The sequence below is a fragment of the Chamaea fasciata genome, unplaced genomic scaffold, assembly GCF_029207755.1.
Source record: "Chamaea fasciata isolate MVZ Bird 193981 ecotype frontalis unplaced genomic scaffold, bChaFas1.0.hap1 SCAF_3, whole genome shotgun sequence".
NCBI lineage: Eukaryota > Metazoa > Chordata > Aves > Passeriformes > Sylviidae > Chamaea > Chamaea fasciata.
The window spans coordinates 6,975,281-6,993,341 of record NW_027094088.1 but is presented as its reverse complement, the minus strand read 5'-3'; the positions used below and the strand labels follow the sequence as shown (position 1 = coordinate 6,993,341).

The 18,061-nt window shown below is 40.4% G+C and overlaps 1 protein-coding gene across 4 annotated transcripts in view; it reads left to right on the top strand.

The window, feature by feature from the left end:
• PLCB4 (phospholipase C beta 4) overlaps positions 1 to 18,061 on the top strand; it is a 185,729-nt gene that overhangs the window by 106,494 nt on the left and 61,174 nt on the right. For all 4 annotated transcript variants that reach the window (XM_066177841.1, XM_066177843.1, XM_066177844.1 and 1 more), the window contains 5 exons: positions 7,125 to 7,204; positions 7,750 to 7,803; positions 13,005 to 13,086; positions 13,785 to 13,885; positions 14,511 to 14,568. In XM_066177841.1, the coding sequence (XP_066033938.1) occupies positions 7,125 to 7,204; positions 7,750 to 7,803; positions 13,005 to 13,086; positions 13,785 to 13,885; positions 14,511 to 14,568 (375 nt within the window). The remainder of the gene's footprint in view (positions 1 to 7,124; positions 7,205 to 7,749; positions 7,804 to 13,004; positions 13,087 to 13,784; positions 13,886 to 14,510; positions 14,569 to 18,061) is intronic.

Below are 18,061 nucleotides of genomic sequence, written 5' to 3'. Positions count from 1 at the left end.
TCAAATTAATCCATGCTCAAATAGAAGCCCCTCCTTTGAAATGACAGAGGCAAGAGTTTGGAGGAGAAGGGGCAATGACTGAAGCTTAAGCTGCCCAGATACGTGTGAGGGTTGTAAAATAGGTGTCAGAAACCTGTGGTTTCTGCTGTCCCCCCTGTTGCCTTGTGGAGCAGAGCATTAGTCTGTACCTGATTGGAATGCTTTAAAATGAGGGATTTGAGTGGCAGATTCAAGCACAATAGCTCAGAACCCTTCTGCCCCAAAAGGTTCTGCTTCTGTAGGTGATGATTTACAGTTGGAAAAGAAGCAGTTGTTACTCACTGAAGGCTGGGTTAAAATGGGACAGAGTAACCGTGAGGAAGAAAATTGGTGGAAATTCCTGGCTTTTTCAGCCTATCCGTGCAAGGGGTGGTAGCACTGGGAAGCAGGTTCTGCCAGGTCCCTGGCACAGGGTGGCAGAGTGGGACAGTCCCTGGAGGTGCCCCTGGTGCTCAGCAGGGCTGGCCACGGCATTGCTGAGCTCCAAGTACAGCTACTCCAACAACAAGAGTGTGTTTATTATCTCTCCACTTGTCTCCAAGCTCCAACTCTGGTATTTACATTCTAGCTACTTAAATTTTATTGGTGTTTTCAGCTGAGAAATTGGTTTTCATTTCCACTCTTAAAACAGCCACAAAATAGGGTGTACTCTGTCTCTGATTGCAAGCAGCTGTCGTGGTCCACTCCTAAAGCAGCTCCACTGTGGTAGTAGAGAGTGACTGTAAAAGGTGGAATTTGAAACCTGATGTTTGGAATCCTGATTAAATCAGTTCATATAAATTATCCTGAGCTAAAATTAACACACACAAAAACACACACACACACATATATATTAGAGATGAGAGCATATGCCTGTATTTTTCTTTTTTACTTCCCAGATGGACTTTCTGTGCCCTAGTAATTGGATAATCTATTTTTCTCAGTCTAGGACAGTTGAAAAGGCCAGTGAGTATTTGGGGATGAATTTCCTTGGGGCAGAAGTTATCTAGTGCTGATGTGAGGCCTCAGCCCTTGGCATGCGGGTTGCCCAGCCAACACCGGCATGAGTCCAGTAAAAGCTGTTGTACTTCAGCAACCCAAAATCCGGACTTCTTGTCTTCTTTGCTCATCCACTCTGGCAATGCATTAAGGAGTTTAGCTCAAAAGATTAACTTAAGTCAGCTTCCTTAACGTTACTTAATATTAGTGCATAGCAGAGGTGAATTTGCCCTGGTGGTTGTTCTTTCCCAGCTCCAGCTGTTTTCCTGGAAAGGATCATCTCTCCACCTCAGAGATTTTGCCCTTCTGCTTGAAAGTACTGTTCCTCATGCCCTGTTGGCAGAGGAGTTCAGTGAACATTCCTCATTCAATTCAAGGAAAACCGTTAACGTTAAAATCATGTTTAGAGGCAAAGCTCCCACCAGTGTTTAGGATAATCTGGCTTTGGGAAGTGCTGATGCATTCCTCTGGCTGTGCATCCGGGATGGGAACAGCCATGGGGGAGACAGGGTGGGAAGGAGAGTGGAGCAACCTTCTACACTGGTTTTCCACCTTCAGTTGGATTTGATCAAAAATAGATGTATTCTACTCGTGTGTTACTGAGACACTGATTCACACTTTGGCTTAACCTGTGAGGCACCAGAATGAACAGAACATGCTAGAATGCTCAATTACTCACACACTGACAAACAACATAAAGGTAAATGCAGGCTTTGTCACACAGCTAACAATATTGATGGGATGGAAGTCAACTGCAGTTGAAAACATTTAATTTTGACTTCCTTCTTCACTTCTCACTTGGAATGAGAATTTTTTTTCCAGTTAAACTGGTTCTGGTAAGACGAAGCACTTCAGGTTGATCACTTTTGTTGGTGTTTCTACTAATCAAACTCCTTGATTTACAAAAAAATTCTGTTTCATAGAATTGTAGAATTGTTTGGGTTGACCTTAAAGACCATCCAGTTCCAACTCTCCTGCCATTGGCAGGGACACCTTCCACTAGACCGAGTTGCCCACCCAGCCCAGCCTGATTTACCCTGATTTTTTTTTTTTCCCTCCTGAAACAAGCTATTAAACATTTGCCCAAATCGTATTGTTAAGAGGACAAATAGAAAGTAGCCGAAGATTCCCATGGGAATATTCCACGAATATATTACAGAAAAGTTCTGTTTTCCCTAAGCTTTGGTTTGTTTTGGTTCTTCAAAGCAAAACTTTTCAAGGAACCTGCAAAACACTCTTGAAGAGATCTCTAGACGCCTTGCTGCTGTTCTCTGTGTCCCACTGTGGAAGTATGTGGCTCATGTCTCATGTGATCAACATTTCAACATCATGACTGCCTTAAATATGTGACCACAGCTTACCTGTACCTAGTATGTTATTCCGTGTTCTCTAGAGCAATCTTCATATCCCAGCCTGCAATTAACTATTGGTGCTTTGCATGTGCTTTTCTGCCTCTTCATGTACATTCTTGGCTGTTCCACTGTGGAATTATCATTAAATTGACAACTTTAGCCCTGGTTCTCCATAGCCAGGAGGTTGATTTCACTGTGAAAGCTCCACTGTGTTTCTCTTAGTTTGCATACAAGAGCAGCCAAAGTGATTCTTCCATCTCCTTTCAGAGTAGGCACCTCCAGTGCTGGAAAAGCCACTCCAGGGTAGGAAGCTTTGTTGAAGTGTGGTAGCAGTCTGGACACATTGGGCAGCTCCCAGTACGGAGCACGTGAGCCTCAGCTTTCCTGATGGAATATTTGAAAGTCAGAAGGATCCCTTTTATCTTTGTAAAAATACTCGCAGTATTTTCACAGCGGTATCCTGCCAAAAATCAGTGCTGCGGTTGGTCAGGGTAGGGGAGAGGTTTGACACTGTCACTCCTCAGGTCTCCTTGCTGTGGCTGCCTGGAGTGAGAGGAAGGGTGATTTTCTTGGAGCAGAGAGGAGTTTTGAGAAGTTTACATTGAGACAATGGGGACATCTGCTGGCTGAGGGCAAGTGCCAGGCATTCCTGCCAGTCCACGTCTGTCTTGGGGAGAGGTGGGAAACAATTCTCTCTGGGCTTCCTGAGCCTTCAAGCTATGGAGCCCTTGGCAGTCGCAGACACTGAACACTAAAATCAGAGGGCAATGCCTCCTTGCCTCCCTGGCTTTCCTGGAATAAGTGGAGTGCAACTCTGGAGAGACTGCACTGGAAAGGGAAGGTAGAATCTCAAGAGGTCTGTGTAATGCTGACCCCATCGGTCAATAAGCCATGCATGGCCTTGTCTGGAATTTCATGAGCTGTAGGCTATGGTGATTTTTAACCTTTCATAATTCTTGTCCTTTTTAACCCTGCCTAAATGAAAGGTTGATGGCTAAAATAGAGCTGAAAGGCCAAAGTTATTTGTGCACCCTGCCTATGTTTCATCGGTGATCCTAACACAGGGTCACTAAGTGCCTCAGAAGCATTTCAGTCTCACAGCAAAAGCTAAGAGAGTGCTTCTTTGATTGATTTTTTCATGCTCCTTCTCCTTCTAGAGATGTTTGACAGTGTTTGATCTTGTCAGAGAAAAACAACACAGTGCTTGTTCCAGCCTGCAGTGTAGGTTTTAGCCTCTTGTGTCAGCCTAAGGGGGTCTGAGCTTAAGGTGCACTGGTGTTTGGTTTTCTTTCTTTTCATGACTGTTGATTTTTAAGGATTAGATATCAGGGTCCAGATCTTTCTATGAATCTGCAATAATATTTGTATATAGGGTGCCATTCAGGAGGCACCTCGGCAGATTAAAGGCACTGAACCATGTTTTGAAAATTGGAAAGTCTTCAGCACTAGCATCAGTAAGAATCCAATGTACCCTGATTTCTATGAAAAACATTTTTTTCTAGGACCAAAGGGTTTCCTATGTACCTCATTTCAGAATTCCACCTGTTTTTGGTTTTCCTCCTTTGCACAGGTAGTGATTTGAAAAACGCTGAGCATGAAAGAAGAGAACTGAGGATCTTTATCCCTGTTACTTACATAGATTTACAGGTCTTTCAACTTCATCTGTAAAATAAGGAGTGCTGTCATAGAATACAAGCAAGGCTGCTGCTGTATTTGTCTGTGTGCTAGCTGAGAAAAACCTGAGTCCTTCTTTCATCCCTCCTGCAAGGTCGTCAGACAAGTGTACATTGAAACTGGGAATGGTTTGTTGCCAGGAAAGCAATATATTACCAGTTTGATATTGAATTTTGTGAGTATCTGTGCACTGGATCACAGTATCTTAAAAACAAGTATGAAGACAGTATTAATTGGAGACTATTCTGGCTCAGAGGGACAAAAATCTGTCTGCGTTGAATGTGTTGTTGAATTTGGTTTTTTGTCGTATTGCTAGTTGAGGTGGGGCCGGCTGATAACCGTGGGCAGCATGTGATGAAACACTGCAGAACCCGTTCTAGCCTCAGGCTGAAGGGAGGCAGGCAGATGCTGCTCTGTGCCGTGGCACAGATGGGCAGACGTGGTTTTGGAAGTGCCTCATCCTGCCCAGGGCACATCACGCCAATGTAAAGATGATTCTGAGCTGGACAGAGACTCTTGGGTCCCTCCTTTGCTTTCTGCCAGCAGAAATGTGATGCTTTTGTGGCTCATCAGTGTTTGGCTGTAGGTTTGTGCTCTTTTGCTCCAAGGGAGTGTAACTCCTGATTTGACATCTTTGTCAGGGAAGGGCATTAACACTGAAAAAAGGTTAGGGAGACCTCTAAAGTGGGAACCATCAAGGCAACTCCTGCAAAAAAATCACTTGGGAAGTGCTTAGTGTATTGATTTCTCTCTTCACTTGTGTTTTTTTCTAGCAGTGTTCTTTTTTGGCAGCTCTTCTAGATGAGCAGAAGTAACTCCTATGCTGAGTGGGGGCCAGTCTTACTTTTAAATGTTAGGCTTTTTGTATCTGGTGTAGTCGTAATCCATTGCCTTCAAATCAGAATGTATCAGTAGATGTTTGGTTCCAAATGAAATGTCGATATGGTCAGCACTGCACCAGTGGTGGTTTTTGGGCAGAAAAAAAAAATGGGAGAAAGCCTGCAGCTTATTCACAACATGCATTTGGTGTAATTTAATTGTGCAAGGGTTTTTTGTTTGCAGTGAACGTGCCACTGAGTGGTTGGGCCAGTGTTGGAAGGCTGAGGAGTGTTGAAGGGGTACGGACCAATTGAAATCATAAGAGGACAAATGGTTGTATAGCTGTGACAGTGTTAATGCAGCAGGAATGTTACATTTAATTGATTTAAACAGCAACAAAACAAGCAAAGCTAAACAAACTTAACAAGCCAAACCCCCTCAAACCCAAAAACAAACCAAAAAAACCCCAAACCCAAACAAACCACAAACTCCAAATGTAGGTAGTTGACAATAGTTGAATTTCAACAGTTGTAGGAAATTGCAGTCTACGCAAGATTTGTTCAGGCATTTACCTTGGAATTATCACAAGCACCATTCCTTTATCATCTGGGGTGAGGGAACATTTGTAGGGAAAGATAAGTGTTTCCTAAATCTGTCAGTGGCTTCTAGTTATATCAGTTCTAATAAATAATATTATCTTGCCCCATGAACCTTGCTTGCTTTATCTTCCTAGGCAGTCCCTTCAGCCTATGACTGCAAAGTCATCTTACTCATGCTGCTGGAAAAAGAGAGATGAGAGGGCAGTTTGTTGCATGGGGGGTTGTTATCAAGCCCAAAAGCACACCTAAGAAAACTCCAAATACTACTTTTTTTCATAAGTGATAGTTTTGTTTTTCAAATGATTCTCAGACACACACTAGATGTATTTAAAGGCATATTTTATGTGGTACTTATTTAAAAGATCACTTTAAAAAGAACACTTAAATATTAACATATATCTTAATCAGTGACTGCTTTTCCTAAAGCGAAACAGATTTAATATTTTATGAGTACAGGGGTCTCCTTAAGTGTGTTGTTTATCTGTTGAATTGACATCTTAGACCTTGTTTTAGCCCCCAGGGATTTGCTGCCTGCAGTTTACAATATGCCATTTCCCAAAGAGGTTAGTGTTCCTCCAATATAAATCATGATTTTTTTTCATCTGTCTTGCAGATGTACAGCACTCATTCATGAAAAGAAAAATACACTCATCTGCATCTATTTATAAGTGTCATATTCTGGATCCTGCCCAAGTCAGCTCAAGCTGCACACACAGCATTTGGCCAGAAGCAAAAAGCTCCTTTATTCAAAAGGTTAATGTTTAGCCGTGGACCAAATCCCATCTCGATTCCACCAGTGTAAATTGTCAGTTGAGTAATCCCAGTGTTACAATGGCATAATTGAGATCGAACTTGGCTTGTAGCACTGCCATTTTTCCCTCTTCCCATGGCTTTTTCCTGCCAGGATCCTTGCTGAAATCCATGAGTGTTCATGTCAGGGCCTAAGCCTGAAGCTGCTTCTCTACAGCTCTGCAAAGTCAGGGTGCAGGCTACAGCAGAAAAATAGATCCCTAAAAGAGGAATTACATAAATAAGTGCTGTAATGCTGCTGCTGGCTGGAAGTCATCCCAGTGATTATTTGGAATGTTGTGCATTTTAAGGATGAAAACAAGCGGGACTTGAATATATAACAGGGTGTTAGATGAGGTTGGCATCACTGAGTGATTGTTGTGCCCCTCCATGGTTTACTCTAGCTTATTCATATTTTATTTCATTCCTTTTCTAAACTGGACCAGTGAAATATGTCCTCGCACACTGGATAATGGTGCTCAGTAATAGCTGATATTACCCCTCACCACCAAAAAGGAGGCAAATGTTCATGTAGGATATAAATAGAGGCCTTAATTAATCAGTCAGTGGATCACTTGCCCTGGCTGGCAATAAACTGATTTATTAGCACTGCTGATACTGCCTGGAGCATTTGGAGGAATGGAAAGCACAACCCCTTTGTCTAGTGGAGGATGAAATAGTAATGGGTAAAATGGATGACATGTGGCTGCACTTTTCCATGATGTGGGCTGTGACACGGGTAGTTTTTTCTTCAGCACAGATTGTTAACATTATCCATGGCTTCAAGGAAGAGCCTTCCCCCAAAACAAACTTTCCTCCTTTTTCCCTCTTCAGTTTTCCTAATTTGGTGTTTTGGTGTTTTTGTGCTTTTCAGCAATGGGTAGAAGGGCTTGGATCCATCATACATAACTTTAGAGCCAACAATGTCAGTCCAATGACGTGTCTCAAGAAACAGTAAGTTACTTTCTTTCCTCCGCTTTCTCCTTTATTTTTCTCTCCTTGTATTTTCCTTGTTGGAATTGAAAAAAAAAAATTGTTTTTCATAGTTTGACATTTACAAAACAGTGTCATAAAGAAAATGGTGTTAAGTGAGTTAAGAGTTTGTCTTTTATTGAGACCAAAGATGCCTCAAGGCTATATCTGGCACCTGCCCAGGAGAAATTACAGGAGAATTTATGACCGTTCATTTGATTTATTGTAGTGTATGTTTTAATTATTGGCTGGTTTGTTTTTTCCTTGATGCATATGCAAGCAAAACCCCATGAGACTTTCTCATCTTCACACTTGTGTTAATTGCTGTACTGATTTTTTTAGGCTGCTTTTTGCCTTTAGAGTTAACTGCCCTGCCTCAAGCACTAAAAGGTTACAGAAAAATGTTTTTATTGCAGAACAATTATATGTTTGTACTCATTTACAGACATGGCAATAAGTTAAACATAAGTATCTAGATCCCAATTGTAATAAATAGCATTTTAAAAATATTTCATTCCTAATTTCAGTTGGATGAAGCTGGCCTTTCTAACAAACACAAATGGGAAAATTCCAGTTCGGAGGTAAGCACAGTTGGGGAGCTCTAGGTTTTTTCAGTTCCTAGTTCTATAATTTGCATAAAATGCTGTGGCTTAATGGTGGAATCTAATATTAATTTTATTATTAATACACATATAAGAGTAGAATACAGAACTAGATATTCTTATCTGCCCTCCTTGGTAAGCTAGGCAGGACATCTTATCAGCCTAGTAATTTTTTTTTTTTTTGTGCAGTCCATTTTAATGTACATATGAGTTCTAATAGTTTTCAAAGTCACTTAGAGTTACGAGCATCAGATTTCTCAGCCTAACATTCCTCAAACCCTGGGATGGGTTTTCCAGTTGTAAAATTTGATAAAATACTTTAAAGAAAGAACCATAAAAGCTTGCAGGCAAGGACAAAAAGGTACTTTTAAACTGTAGTTCCTTGTAAAAGAGACGTATATGCGTCTGCCAAAAATGCTTCTGCTTTTATAGGAACCCCCAGGATAATATTTGGTTTTGTCCACATGGTAAATGAATCATTGAGTTACTTGTTGTCAGGAACAGCAAAGCCAGAACAGCATCGTTCTTTCTGTGCAGCTATTAACTATTACAGGTTACTGGTTTTCAGTCCTCTTTGGCCAGGCAATAATACTCCCCCCTCCTGCTCTAGAAATTCATTCTTGCTCATACATTGAGCTGCTTTTCTCCTCATAAAGTACACGCAAACCAGATTTTTGAGGCGTGTTGATTTTTCATAAAGAGAAACTCGCAGAAGGGAGCAAGAGGGAAGGCTCTGTAAGGTAAGCCTCACACAACGTTTATTTTTTTCAAAGAGGAAAAGAGGATTTTGCATCTATAGAATCTGCAAAAAGACAAAGGGCCTGCCATGCTGCTTTCCAGGTTTCTTTAGCTTCAGGACTCAGGTGACACCTTGACAGTGTTAAAGCTGCTTCAGTGTATTAATCTTCCAGTTCTCACATGGCCAAGTCCCTGCTTATTTCTCAAACTCAGCAGCCATGAAGCATCTCCTGTGCAGAAGTCCCATGAGGAATATCATCAGCTGGAGGGTAATGATGAGGGAACAAAACCACAGGGACAAATCAATTTTCAGGACTTTACAGCTTCATGCCTCTGTTTGAACACAGAACCCTATTCCACAGTATGAATTTATAGTGTGCTAGCTTGTCTGAAACTGTTTCTGCCTTTAAATATTTTACATCACGTTTAGTGAGGCATAAATTCTCTCTGTTGTGCTGCAGCATACTGATTTGTGTATGCAGACTGTCTATTGCTTAAAAATCCAGTTCACTGGGTCCAGTGTATTAAATCTTTGAATCTGAATTTGCACTATTTACAGGTTAACATAAATCAGCCCCTAGCAGTTGAATTTATTGTAAAAGTGGGTTGCTTATAAATTCATAAGGGATCTACTATTCCATGAAGCTGAATCTCCTTTGCATCTGCATAATCCAAGGGATGTGCTATCTTGGTGGGGGTAAAATGTGGCAAATTTTTGGGGTTCACAGAGGAAGTGCTGTGTCACCCACCTAAAGGATGAGGAGAGGTGTCAGTGAGAAGAGGAATATGAATGGAGGAGAGAAAAAATCAACCTGTTCTGCAGAGCTGCACTGGAAAAGAGGGAGAATCAGGGCCCTGATGTAGGATGACAAGGCCATGGGATTGGCCTGATCCAGCAGGAGCTGCTGATCATAGAATGGGACACACACACCCAGGGGTCAGCCTGGCCTGGAGGATTTCACTGCTTCCCCCTTTCTTTCAGAACCCTCAGTGCAGAGAAGGGAAGTGGAGAGATCAAAGGGAGACAGGAGGAGGGAGACGCGTAAGGAGAGGGATGTGTGTGTGAGGATGGCAAGGCAGGAAGCACTGTGAGCTGAATGGCTCTGCTATGCAAGGGCCACCAAAGTTTCACATTTGCTACCCAAGCTTCCCCCACCGTACCTCTGTCACTGGTTTAAACCACTGGTGCTCCCCCTCCAACTGACCTTTCCCTTTTACCAGTTTTAAATCCACTGTTATTTATTCAGCCCTGCTTCCTCCTCCTCCTCCTGCTGCCTGTAGCAATTGCTGTAGCTCTGGGGATACAGATGGGAAGGTTTCTCTCTCAGAAGCAGAACCCCCAGCAGGTCTGTTCAGCTGTAGGAATGTGTACCACCAGATCCACCCGTATTTCATTTTTACACAGAAGCGCAGGAAAACACCAACAGGAAAAAAAAAATCTCACCTGTAAGAATCAGAGGTCTTTGCATTTCTTCCCAAGTTTGAAACAAATTTTGCAGCTATCACATTGCCCCATAGGGAATGATGAGCCCTGAGAAAGTGACACCCCTCAGGCCTTTGGGTGTAAATGCCATAAATATCTGTGACTCCTAGGCTGTACAGTTGGGAGTTGCAAAGTCACAAAGATTTTCCTCAAGCTACTTTTGGATTTTAATGTATTCTGGGGCGTAGATCTGTTGCTATCGATGTACTGTGTTTGGGAGAGAAGAAATTCTGGCTGTTAGCAGTGTGAAAACCTTTAGAAGAGTAGCACTTTTGCCTTTTGGGCTTTAATAAATTTTAGCAGTCTGAGTCTAGAATTACATTTACTGCTCTTGCAAAGACATTTGTAAGATATTTTGTATGTTAAGATTTTAACACTACTGTAACAGATGATGAAACAGGTCAGTGTTTGTTAAGAAAACAAAAATCTACTTGGTTTCTTCAAGTTTCTGCTGGCAGAAAATAGATTTTCTATGTGAGTGATTTGCACCTGCTCATCTAGAGCCTGGTTAGAAATTAGCTTTGCTCAGTCTATGCTTCTCCTTTTAAGAAGGGAGAATTTAAATCCTTTTATAATAAATCCTTTAATAAATTTAATCCTTTAATTTAAAAGGATTCAAGCAAGTTTAGGTTCCAACTATGAAAATACATAGTAAAAAAAGACAAACTAAACAAATGAAGCTTAAATCTGTTTTTCAGTAGTTTAATTAAGCTAGTTTGAAAGTAGAGATTTTAAGTGTGTTTTGTATTGATTATTCCAGAGTGTCTGGAAGAAGTCTGTTTCAATACTTCAGTGTTGGTTGGAAATCAAAGTTAGACGATTCCTTGTACAGGGTAGGCAGGTCGAGCCAAGCTGATAATTTCATTTGAGCCATGGTAAAAGATTGATTTCCACAGGTTGTGCTGGCTTGATTTTTGAGGTGATGGTTGGAAAGTGGTGAAGGTCTGAAGTGACAAAGTCATTTAATCCATCAACAAGCATGGTAGATGGATATCCCTTAGTCTCAGAGTTGGGATGTATTTTAAATATTTATGAGGAAGTACACTGACATGTTACCATAAGCCCCAAACCACTGTAGGTGGAACATGAGGAGTAAACACCTGTAGGTGTCAAGATGAATGTAAATCTGCTAGGATGAAGTCTCTTCTGATAGAAGGAAAAGCAATTTTATCTGCAATAGCCTTAGCAAAATGAACGTGTCACGCAGTATTTTTACAGTCTTTTTTGATTCATGCAATCTTCTCTACACTGCTGCTCTCATTACAAATTACTGCTATGTTTGCTGTCAGCTTTTGTGAAATAAAAAGATACATTTGGCATCAAAAGTAAGTTCCCTGCAGCCATGGAATCTTGGCTCACATCTGAATAATTACTTACACCAATATTACATGTTTTACAGGACATTTATTATTGGAGTCCAATTCATTACAAAAACCAGAAATTTACAGGGCTGGAAATAGGTTGTAAATTGTAGAGCTAACATTACTCTGTGGTTTAGAATTAGCAGGAAAAATAGCTGCCTGGGGATTTTTTTAAGAAACAAGTGCCTAAAGTTAAACTCAGTCTGTATTTTAGTGAAAATATCTTGGTACTTATCAGCTTTGGAAAATCAAACAGCTAACTTAAATGCCTAAATAGGGACATAGAAATCTAACTCTTGTAAGGACCCAGTAAGAAGAAAAACATGGCTAAGTTTTGTTAAAATATTTTTTTATCATTTAGATATTTTCACTTCCTGATTTTAATGTTATTAGTATGAAAACATTTACATAGGCAGTTTAGAGTGTTTTGGAGAATAAAACAATCGTGAATTGCTATGGCAACAAATAGAGGCAACAATTTGTTTCACGTCTCTTGCCATGTGAAATTATTTATTATGCATGAGATTAACTAAACGTCTCAGCAAACGTTTGTCTCGCTCGATGATAAAGAGCAACACGTGCTTATCAGCAGCCATAGAGTGTTTCCCAATGTACAGCTTTTGTTAGAGATATATTTTGGAGACAGGCTTCAGTTTTTCTCTCCAGACTGAGACACCAAGATCAAGGGCTTGTGAGTCCCAGCATTTTAGCTCAAACCCTAAACAGAAGGCAGGAGACCTGTCAGGTTTGGATTCCCCTTTCCACACCCAGAGATCACTCAGATTCCTCTCAAATGGAAACAGAAATAGACCACTCTCACATTAATCATACCAAATAACTACGTTTCTGTGGGGTTTATCTCATTCCAAGTGAAACCAGTTTGCCAGTCGTATGCATGGTGAAATCATGCTTTGGGAAGGAGCAGGATGCTCATCAGTTTTGGGGGAAATATTGCAGTGGCAGCTGGGGCCTATCTAAAGAATTTGTGTGTAGCATGACTAGGGCAGGATATTCTCAGTGGCTGTGAGGTGAGGGAGCATCCAGAGGGAGGAGGGAATGGGATTTGGTGTGTGGCTGGGAGTATCTTGATAGCACCAGATGCTTGAAAAGGAAAGAGGAAGGAAGCTGCCTTTGGGAACAGCCCACTCCAGTTTAATGCCTGGAATGGAAGGGAAGTCACCACAATCAGGAATGACCAGAGACACGAGTCTCCTCCCTCGGAGAATCTGCTGCTTTCTAAACAGTCATTTATATCAGCACAGAGCTTAAAAGAGAAGGAAAAAAAAAAAAAAAAGAAGAAAAAAAAAAAGCTTTGGTTCTGTATCCCAGTGTACTGGGGGGAAAAAACCCTCTTTTGTTCTGTTTGCAGTTCATTATTTTGATGTATTTTCTAATGGCTGGCTTGCAGGCAGAGCAGTGCTGCTCTGCAGAGCTTAGAGCGCTTCTTCAACTGCACTATTACTTGGAAGCTGCTTACGTTCATCAATTGAAGCCAGAGGAAAATGTTGGCAGTAAAAGCAAGAGAGAGAACTGATTGTTTAAAAAGTGACTAACATTTCTCTGTTTTTTTTTTTTTTCTCCACTGTTTTTTGTTTTAGCATAACCAGAACCTTTGCATCAGGTAAAACAGAAAAAGTGATCTTTCAGGCACTTAAGGAATTAGGTCTCCCCAGCGGAAAGGTATTTAGTGGTTTTTGTATACTAATAAAGTGATGACTCATTCATGTTTTTTAGCTGTAATCTAAGTCATTTGCATCACAAAAAGCGTGCTTATTGTGTGTTACTTACTAATCACTGGAGGTTGTTTACTAGAGCCAAAAAGTAATTAAATCTGTATGGCACAGAGGTCCTTAAACCTCTTAGAGGAGGCTTCCCTTCTTTTCTGTCACAAACTACCTTTTGTTCACTTATGCAAAGTATATAACCACGAAATATGCATGTAATACATTTTTTTTGTTGAATTTCTTGGACTCCTCCTACTCTTTGCTCCTCTCCTTTGGAGAGCTGCTCTCCAGCTCTGTTCCATTTGCAGTGGGAGCCCCTGCCAGCAGCCCCAGAGAGGTGGTGGCTTGAAATTTTTGGGTTTGGGTTTGGTTTTTTTTAAGCTTCAGGAAAAAAAAAATAGATTGTTTTCCAGCTCTGTGTTTATGCAGGATTATTGTTACTGTGAGGTTGGAATCCAAGCACATCAAGCAGATCTATGATAAAGATGAATTTAGAATTACTTTGAGAGAGTACAAAATAAACCAGGTAAATTTGTACTTGAGAAGGAGCTAAACCAGTTCTCAGTGGCATTTTTCTGATATAAGATACTCTCTTGGGAAAAGAGCACATAAGCTCCCTTGTCTGGATAAATATACCTTTGCATTTTGTTGCAGAATGATGAAATTGAGCCTGCAGCTTTTACTTACGAGAAATTTTATGAGCTCACCCAAAAGATATGTCCCCGAACTGACATAGAGGACCTCTTTAAGAAGATGTAAGTTCAAATTTATTATAATCTTGCTTTAAAGACATTTTGTTGTATTTTTAGTCCCTAACTAACAGTGAAAGAACACTGTAAAATTTATCTTGAATCCTAATAGCATCAGCAGTACTTTAGAACAAGCTCCAGTCTACGTTTTTCCCCTTCCTCCCTTCTCAGACTGTTAATGTAAAAGTTCACTCTGTATTTTAGAGCAACTTTTACATAGTTAAAGGAAGCACCTGGAACAATTTTTTTTTTTGCATTTGCTTTACTAACTATTGTAATTTTTAACTTGCTCGTTTAGGTGACTAACACAGTATGTAAACTAATTAAATTAAGTAAGAAATTTGAAGTTTGAAAAGTCTCTTGGCCCAACTTATTCTCAGCTGGAGGACTTACATGTTGTTTTGTGAAGTAATGTTTGTTCAGTGATAGGAGGATATGTTGTGGGAGATATACTGTGCCCAGCATAGACAGTTAGTATGTTTTCTATGGTTGTTCATTTTGAGATTATAGAGCTGCTTTCAAATAGAAAATAGTAGGCGGATTTAAAAGTATCAACAATGTCAACATGTAAATCATACCTACTGTAGCATCGTGTATAAAAACTTACATTCTCTAATAAATTCCTTTTCAGCAATGGAGACAAAACTGATTATTTAACGGTAGACCAATTAGTGAGCTTTCTAAATGAAGTAAGCTTTTTCATACATTAACTACCATACAAGTCTGTCTGCAGTGGCTTGCTTCTTCCAATCTTCCCATTGCATGCACCATGCCATTATTTGCCACGCTTCTGATCTGCTGATCTTTCCATTTTGGTAACATCCAGGTGCAAAAATCAGCTCCAGCCGTGTGTGGTGTTGTGCTTTCTACATGTTGGCTTTGCAGTTGCATCTGTTGATTACTTGCTGCTGTGTTGTTATGGTGTGTGTTCTGTGTGTTTTATGCTTTTTAAACTGCTGCATTCGATGCAGTTTCCACTAAAATACATCCAGTATTTTATTGCAGGCAATTATTTTACCTGTAGGCCCCAGCTAAATATATCTGCTAGTCCTTCTAGAATAATAGCAAAAGTGAAGTAGGCGTTTATAAACAGGAATTTGATTCTCCTCAGCAGTATTATTTCAATCTGTTACAAATCTAAGAGCTAAGAGGATATTTTAAGAGTTTGTATATGATTTTTAAAATATCACGTGTGCAGAGTAAGAGGAAATACTTTTATTGCTGTGTTTCGAGAATACAATTGTTGGCAGAAGTATTTAGAATTTCTTAAAAGCATCATGAGTGTGTGAAGTAGTTCGATAAACAGTGTGGGGTTGGCTCTTTTCTATTCCTAAAGTACAGTAAGTTATAGAAAACTGACTCATTTGGAATTCCAGCAAGAAGTGCACTGTGTGGATTTGACAAGAACACAGCCATGGAAAACAGACACATCCCGCTTGGTTTTGTACCAGTAGATTATTGTCATACCGAACACGGGAGGCTGCCAACCTCACTATGTGACATTTTTAGGTGAATTACCAAAAAATTTTTCCATTTAATTTTTTTTACTAGTTATAGTTTAATTTTATATACGTTTATATATATATATGTTTATTTATTGGATACTTCAATATGAAGATCCAAGCTGTAAGTTCCCTATATATCAAATTTAGAAGATCATTTTATTTTTCGGTACGGAACGTGTGCCTAACTCTTCACTAAACCTGAATTGCTTGTAGAAAGGGTATCCAAAAAGAAAAGACAGAGAGGAGATTAACAGCTTGATTACTTAATTGGGGTTATATACTTGGGTCTTTCGTTCATATCTATTGGCAGGTTGGAGCACAGGCTTAATCTTACTGCTGTGAGACATCCTTTTATCACAGCTATTTACACAATTCAGTGTCTAAATGTTTGCAGGGCTGGGGTCAGAGCTCAGGCTTGTCATTTCTGCTTCTACATTGGAGAGGGAAAGGATAGTGTTTGTGATTTAAATTATAAGTTATCCCTTTAAAGCACCTCAGCCCCCAGTTCACCTGTAGTGCTAGATGCATTTTACTGCTTGAAGGACACAGCCCTATCCCCACTTTAAACCATGTTAGTTTCTGATTTTTTTAGTTTCACTCTTCATTTTCAGGTAAATTACTATTTTATCATTATTTTAAATTTGATCTCTAATTGTTTTAGTTTAAAGTATAGTTCCTTGAAGCCTAAACTTCTGAAGAAAAGCTGCCAGCATTGGTACGAACCTCCTATCTCCAGTAACTGATTGAAAAAATAAGATTGAGCTGTTGTGCTCTCAACTTTATGTTGCTTTAGCAGCTCTTTTTACAGAAGTAGAAACCTTATTTCACAGGTAGTATTGGGGGAAAATGCATCTTGTTGCCTACATTCATATTGACAAAATACATTTTGCAATTGGAAATCTTGTGGTTGGCCCCTTTAGTTGGCGACCAGAGCTGGGAAAAATCAGAGTTGGTTTTTCTTCTAGAGTAGGACATTCATTCTGGTGACTGAAACCAATGCCTTTGGTCTGTGTTGGAGGTCTTTTGGTCTCCGAACAGAGTTTAAAGTTTCGGCCATAATTTGAAAGGCAGAAAATTACCCAGAATGAGCCTCCTGAAGGGATCATTTCTATCCCCTTGGCAGCTGGCCAGCACTGCAATTAGCAGTGGTGTCTAATGCTGGCAAATATAAAAAGGTTATTATCATTACATAGGAGAGGGGAGTTACTTGGCAGAGCAACTCTTCATGAGACTCTTTAACTTAAATTATTTTGAAGTAACCTCCAAGGCATGCTGCAGAAGCTCCAAGTGTTATGGGTTTTTAAGAGAGCATGAGGATATGCTACTGGGTATGAGAGGAGAGTGAGCAGCTTTCCTGGAATTTTTCCAAACTCCTGTCTCTGTTTGACTTTTAAATGCTGCTGGCTGACAGATGATTTAATTGTGCTTCAGTATTAAAGCTTCTGGGAAGTTTTTAAAAACTTAATTGTTGTCATGCACCGAGTATTTTGTCTAGATCTCCTATTTTTAGAGTCAAATTTTGGAAAAAAAAATATAGTAGAAAAGGGACAAAGGAACTGAAATCACTACCATTGAGATTTGCTCCTGCAGTTCATTTACAGCAATAAAATAACAAGGCAAGTAACAGTTAAAATGGAATTTTCAGTAGTCTGACCAGGACTCATCCATTCTTTTGGGAGGGAGGCATGGGGAGATCCTTTTCTATTCCTAATTCCTTGCTCTTCCTCCCTCTCTCTCTTCCACTTGCTTCCTCTTCCTCCCTCCTTCCCACCCCCCAGCTGTTCATGTCCCCAAAAGGGCCTTCTCACCACTCCCGGGCAAATCCAGGAGGCAGAACTGGTTTTAGCACTTTCAGCTGCTGTGTCTCAGTCTGTACCCACGCCAAGGTGCTGGAGGTAACCTGGGGAGGCTGAATGAGCTTTCTCTCTTTGCAGAACCCTCTGGGCATCCTTTCTCCCCGTGTTTTTAGTCAGTTCACCCTCATATGTTTGGGAATGCCTGGTGGAAGGGTGCCCTGTCTGGTCAAACACAGCTTTGTTGCACGTACAAAATTAGTCCTGGGGCATGTCACCTTTTGAGATGAAATTTCACACTTTAAATTTTGATCTGCTTTTGTGTCACAAGTTCCCCGTGCCACCAAGCTCTGTGGTGCAGAACGTCTCCCCAAGGGACACTAGTGAACATTATCACTTTTTTAAAGTAGATCTTTATCCGCTGCCAACTTTATTTTTTAAACAAAGTGAACATAACGATACATTCATAAGGACATTTTGTTCCAATGGAGAATTGATTGTGAGCAATGATCATTGCTGCTGGAAGAACATTTTGCTCTTAGCTCCTTCTGATAACTCTGGGCCTTCTTCTGAAGAGGAGACTTTTTGCGTTATCCCATTTATTTTCTTCTCTTTGCTCATTACTAACTGTAGAAGAAAGCGAGTTGGGGAAGAGCCCTTTTCTTGAGTGAAGAACCTTCCCTACTATTTCTTACAATTTTTTGAGGTGGTGTATTGTCACTAATGCTGTAAAGCCTTGTCCTTTGTCACCGTGGGTCTGTTGCATGCCAGTGCTGTGATGTCGTTGGTGTGTGCTGCCGAGCAAGTCATGTCCTGCATCCATCTGCTCTCGTGTCGTGTTTCATCTGAGTTTTACTGGGGCATCCCAAGAGCCCATCTGGCCT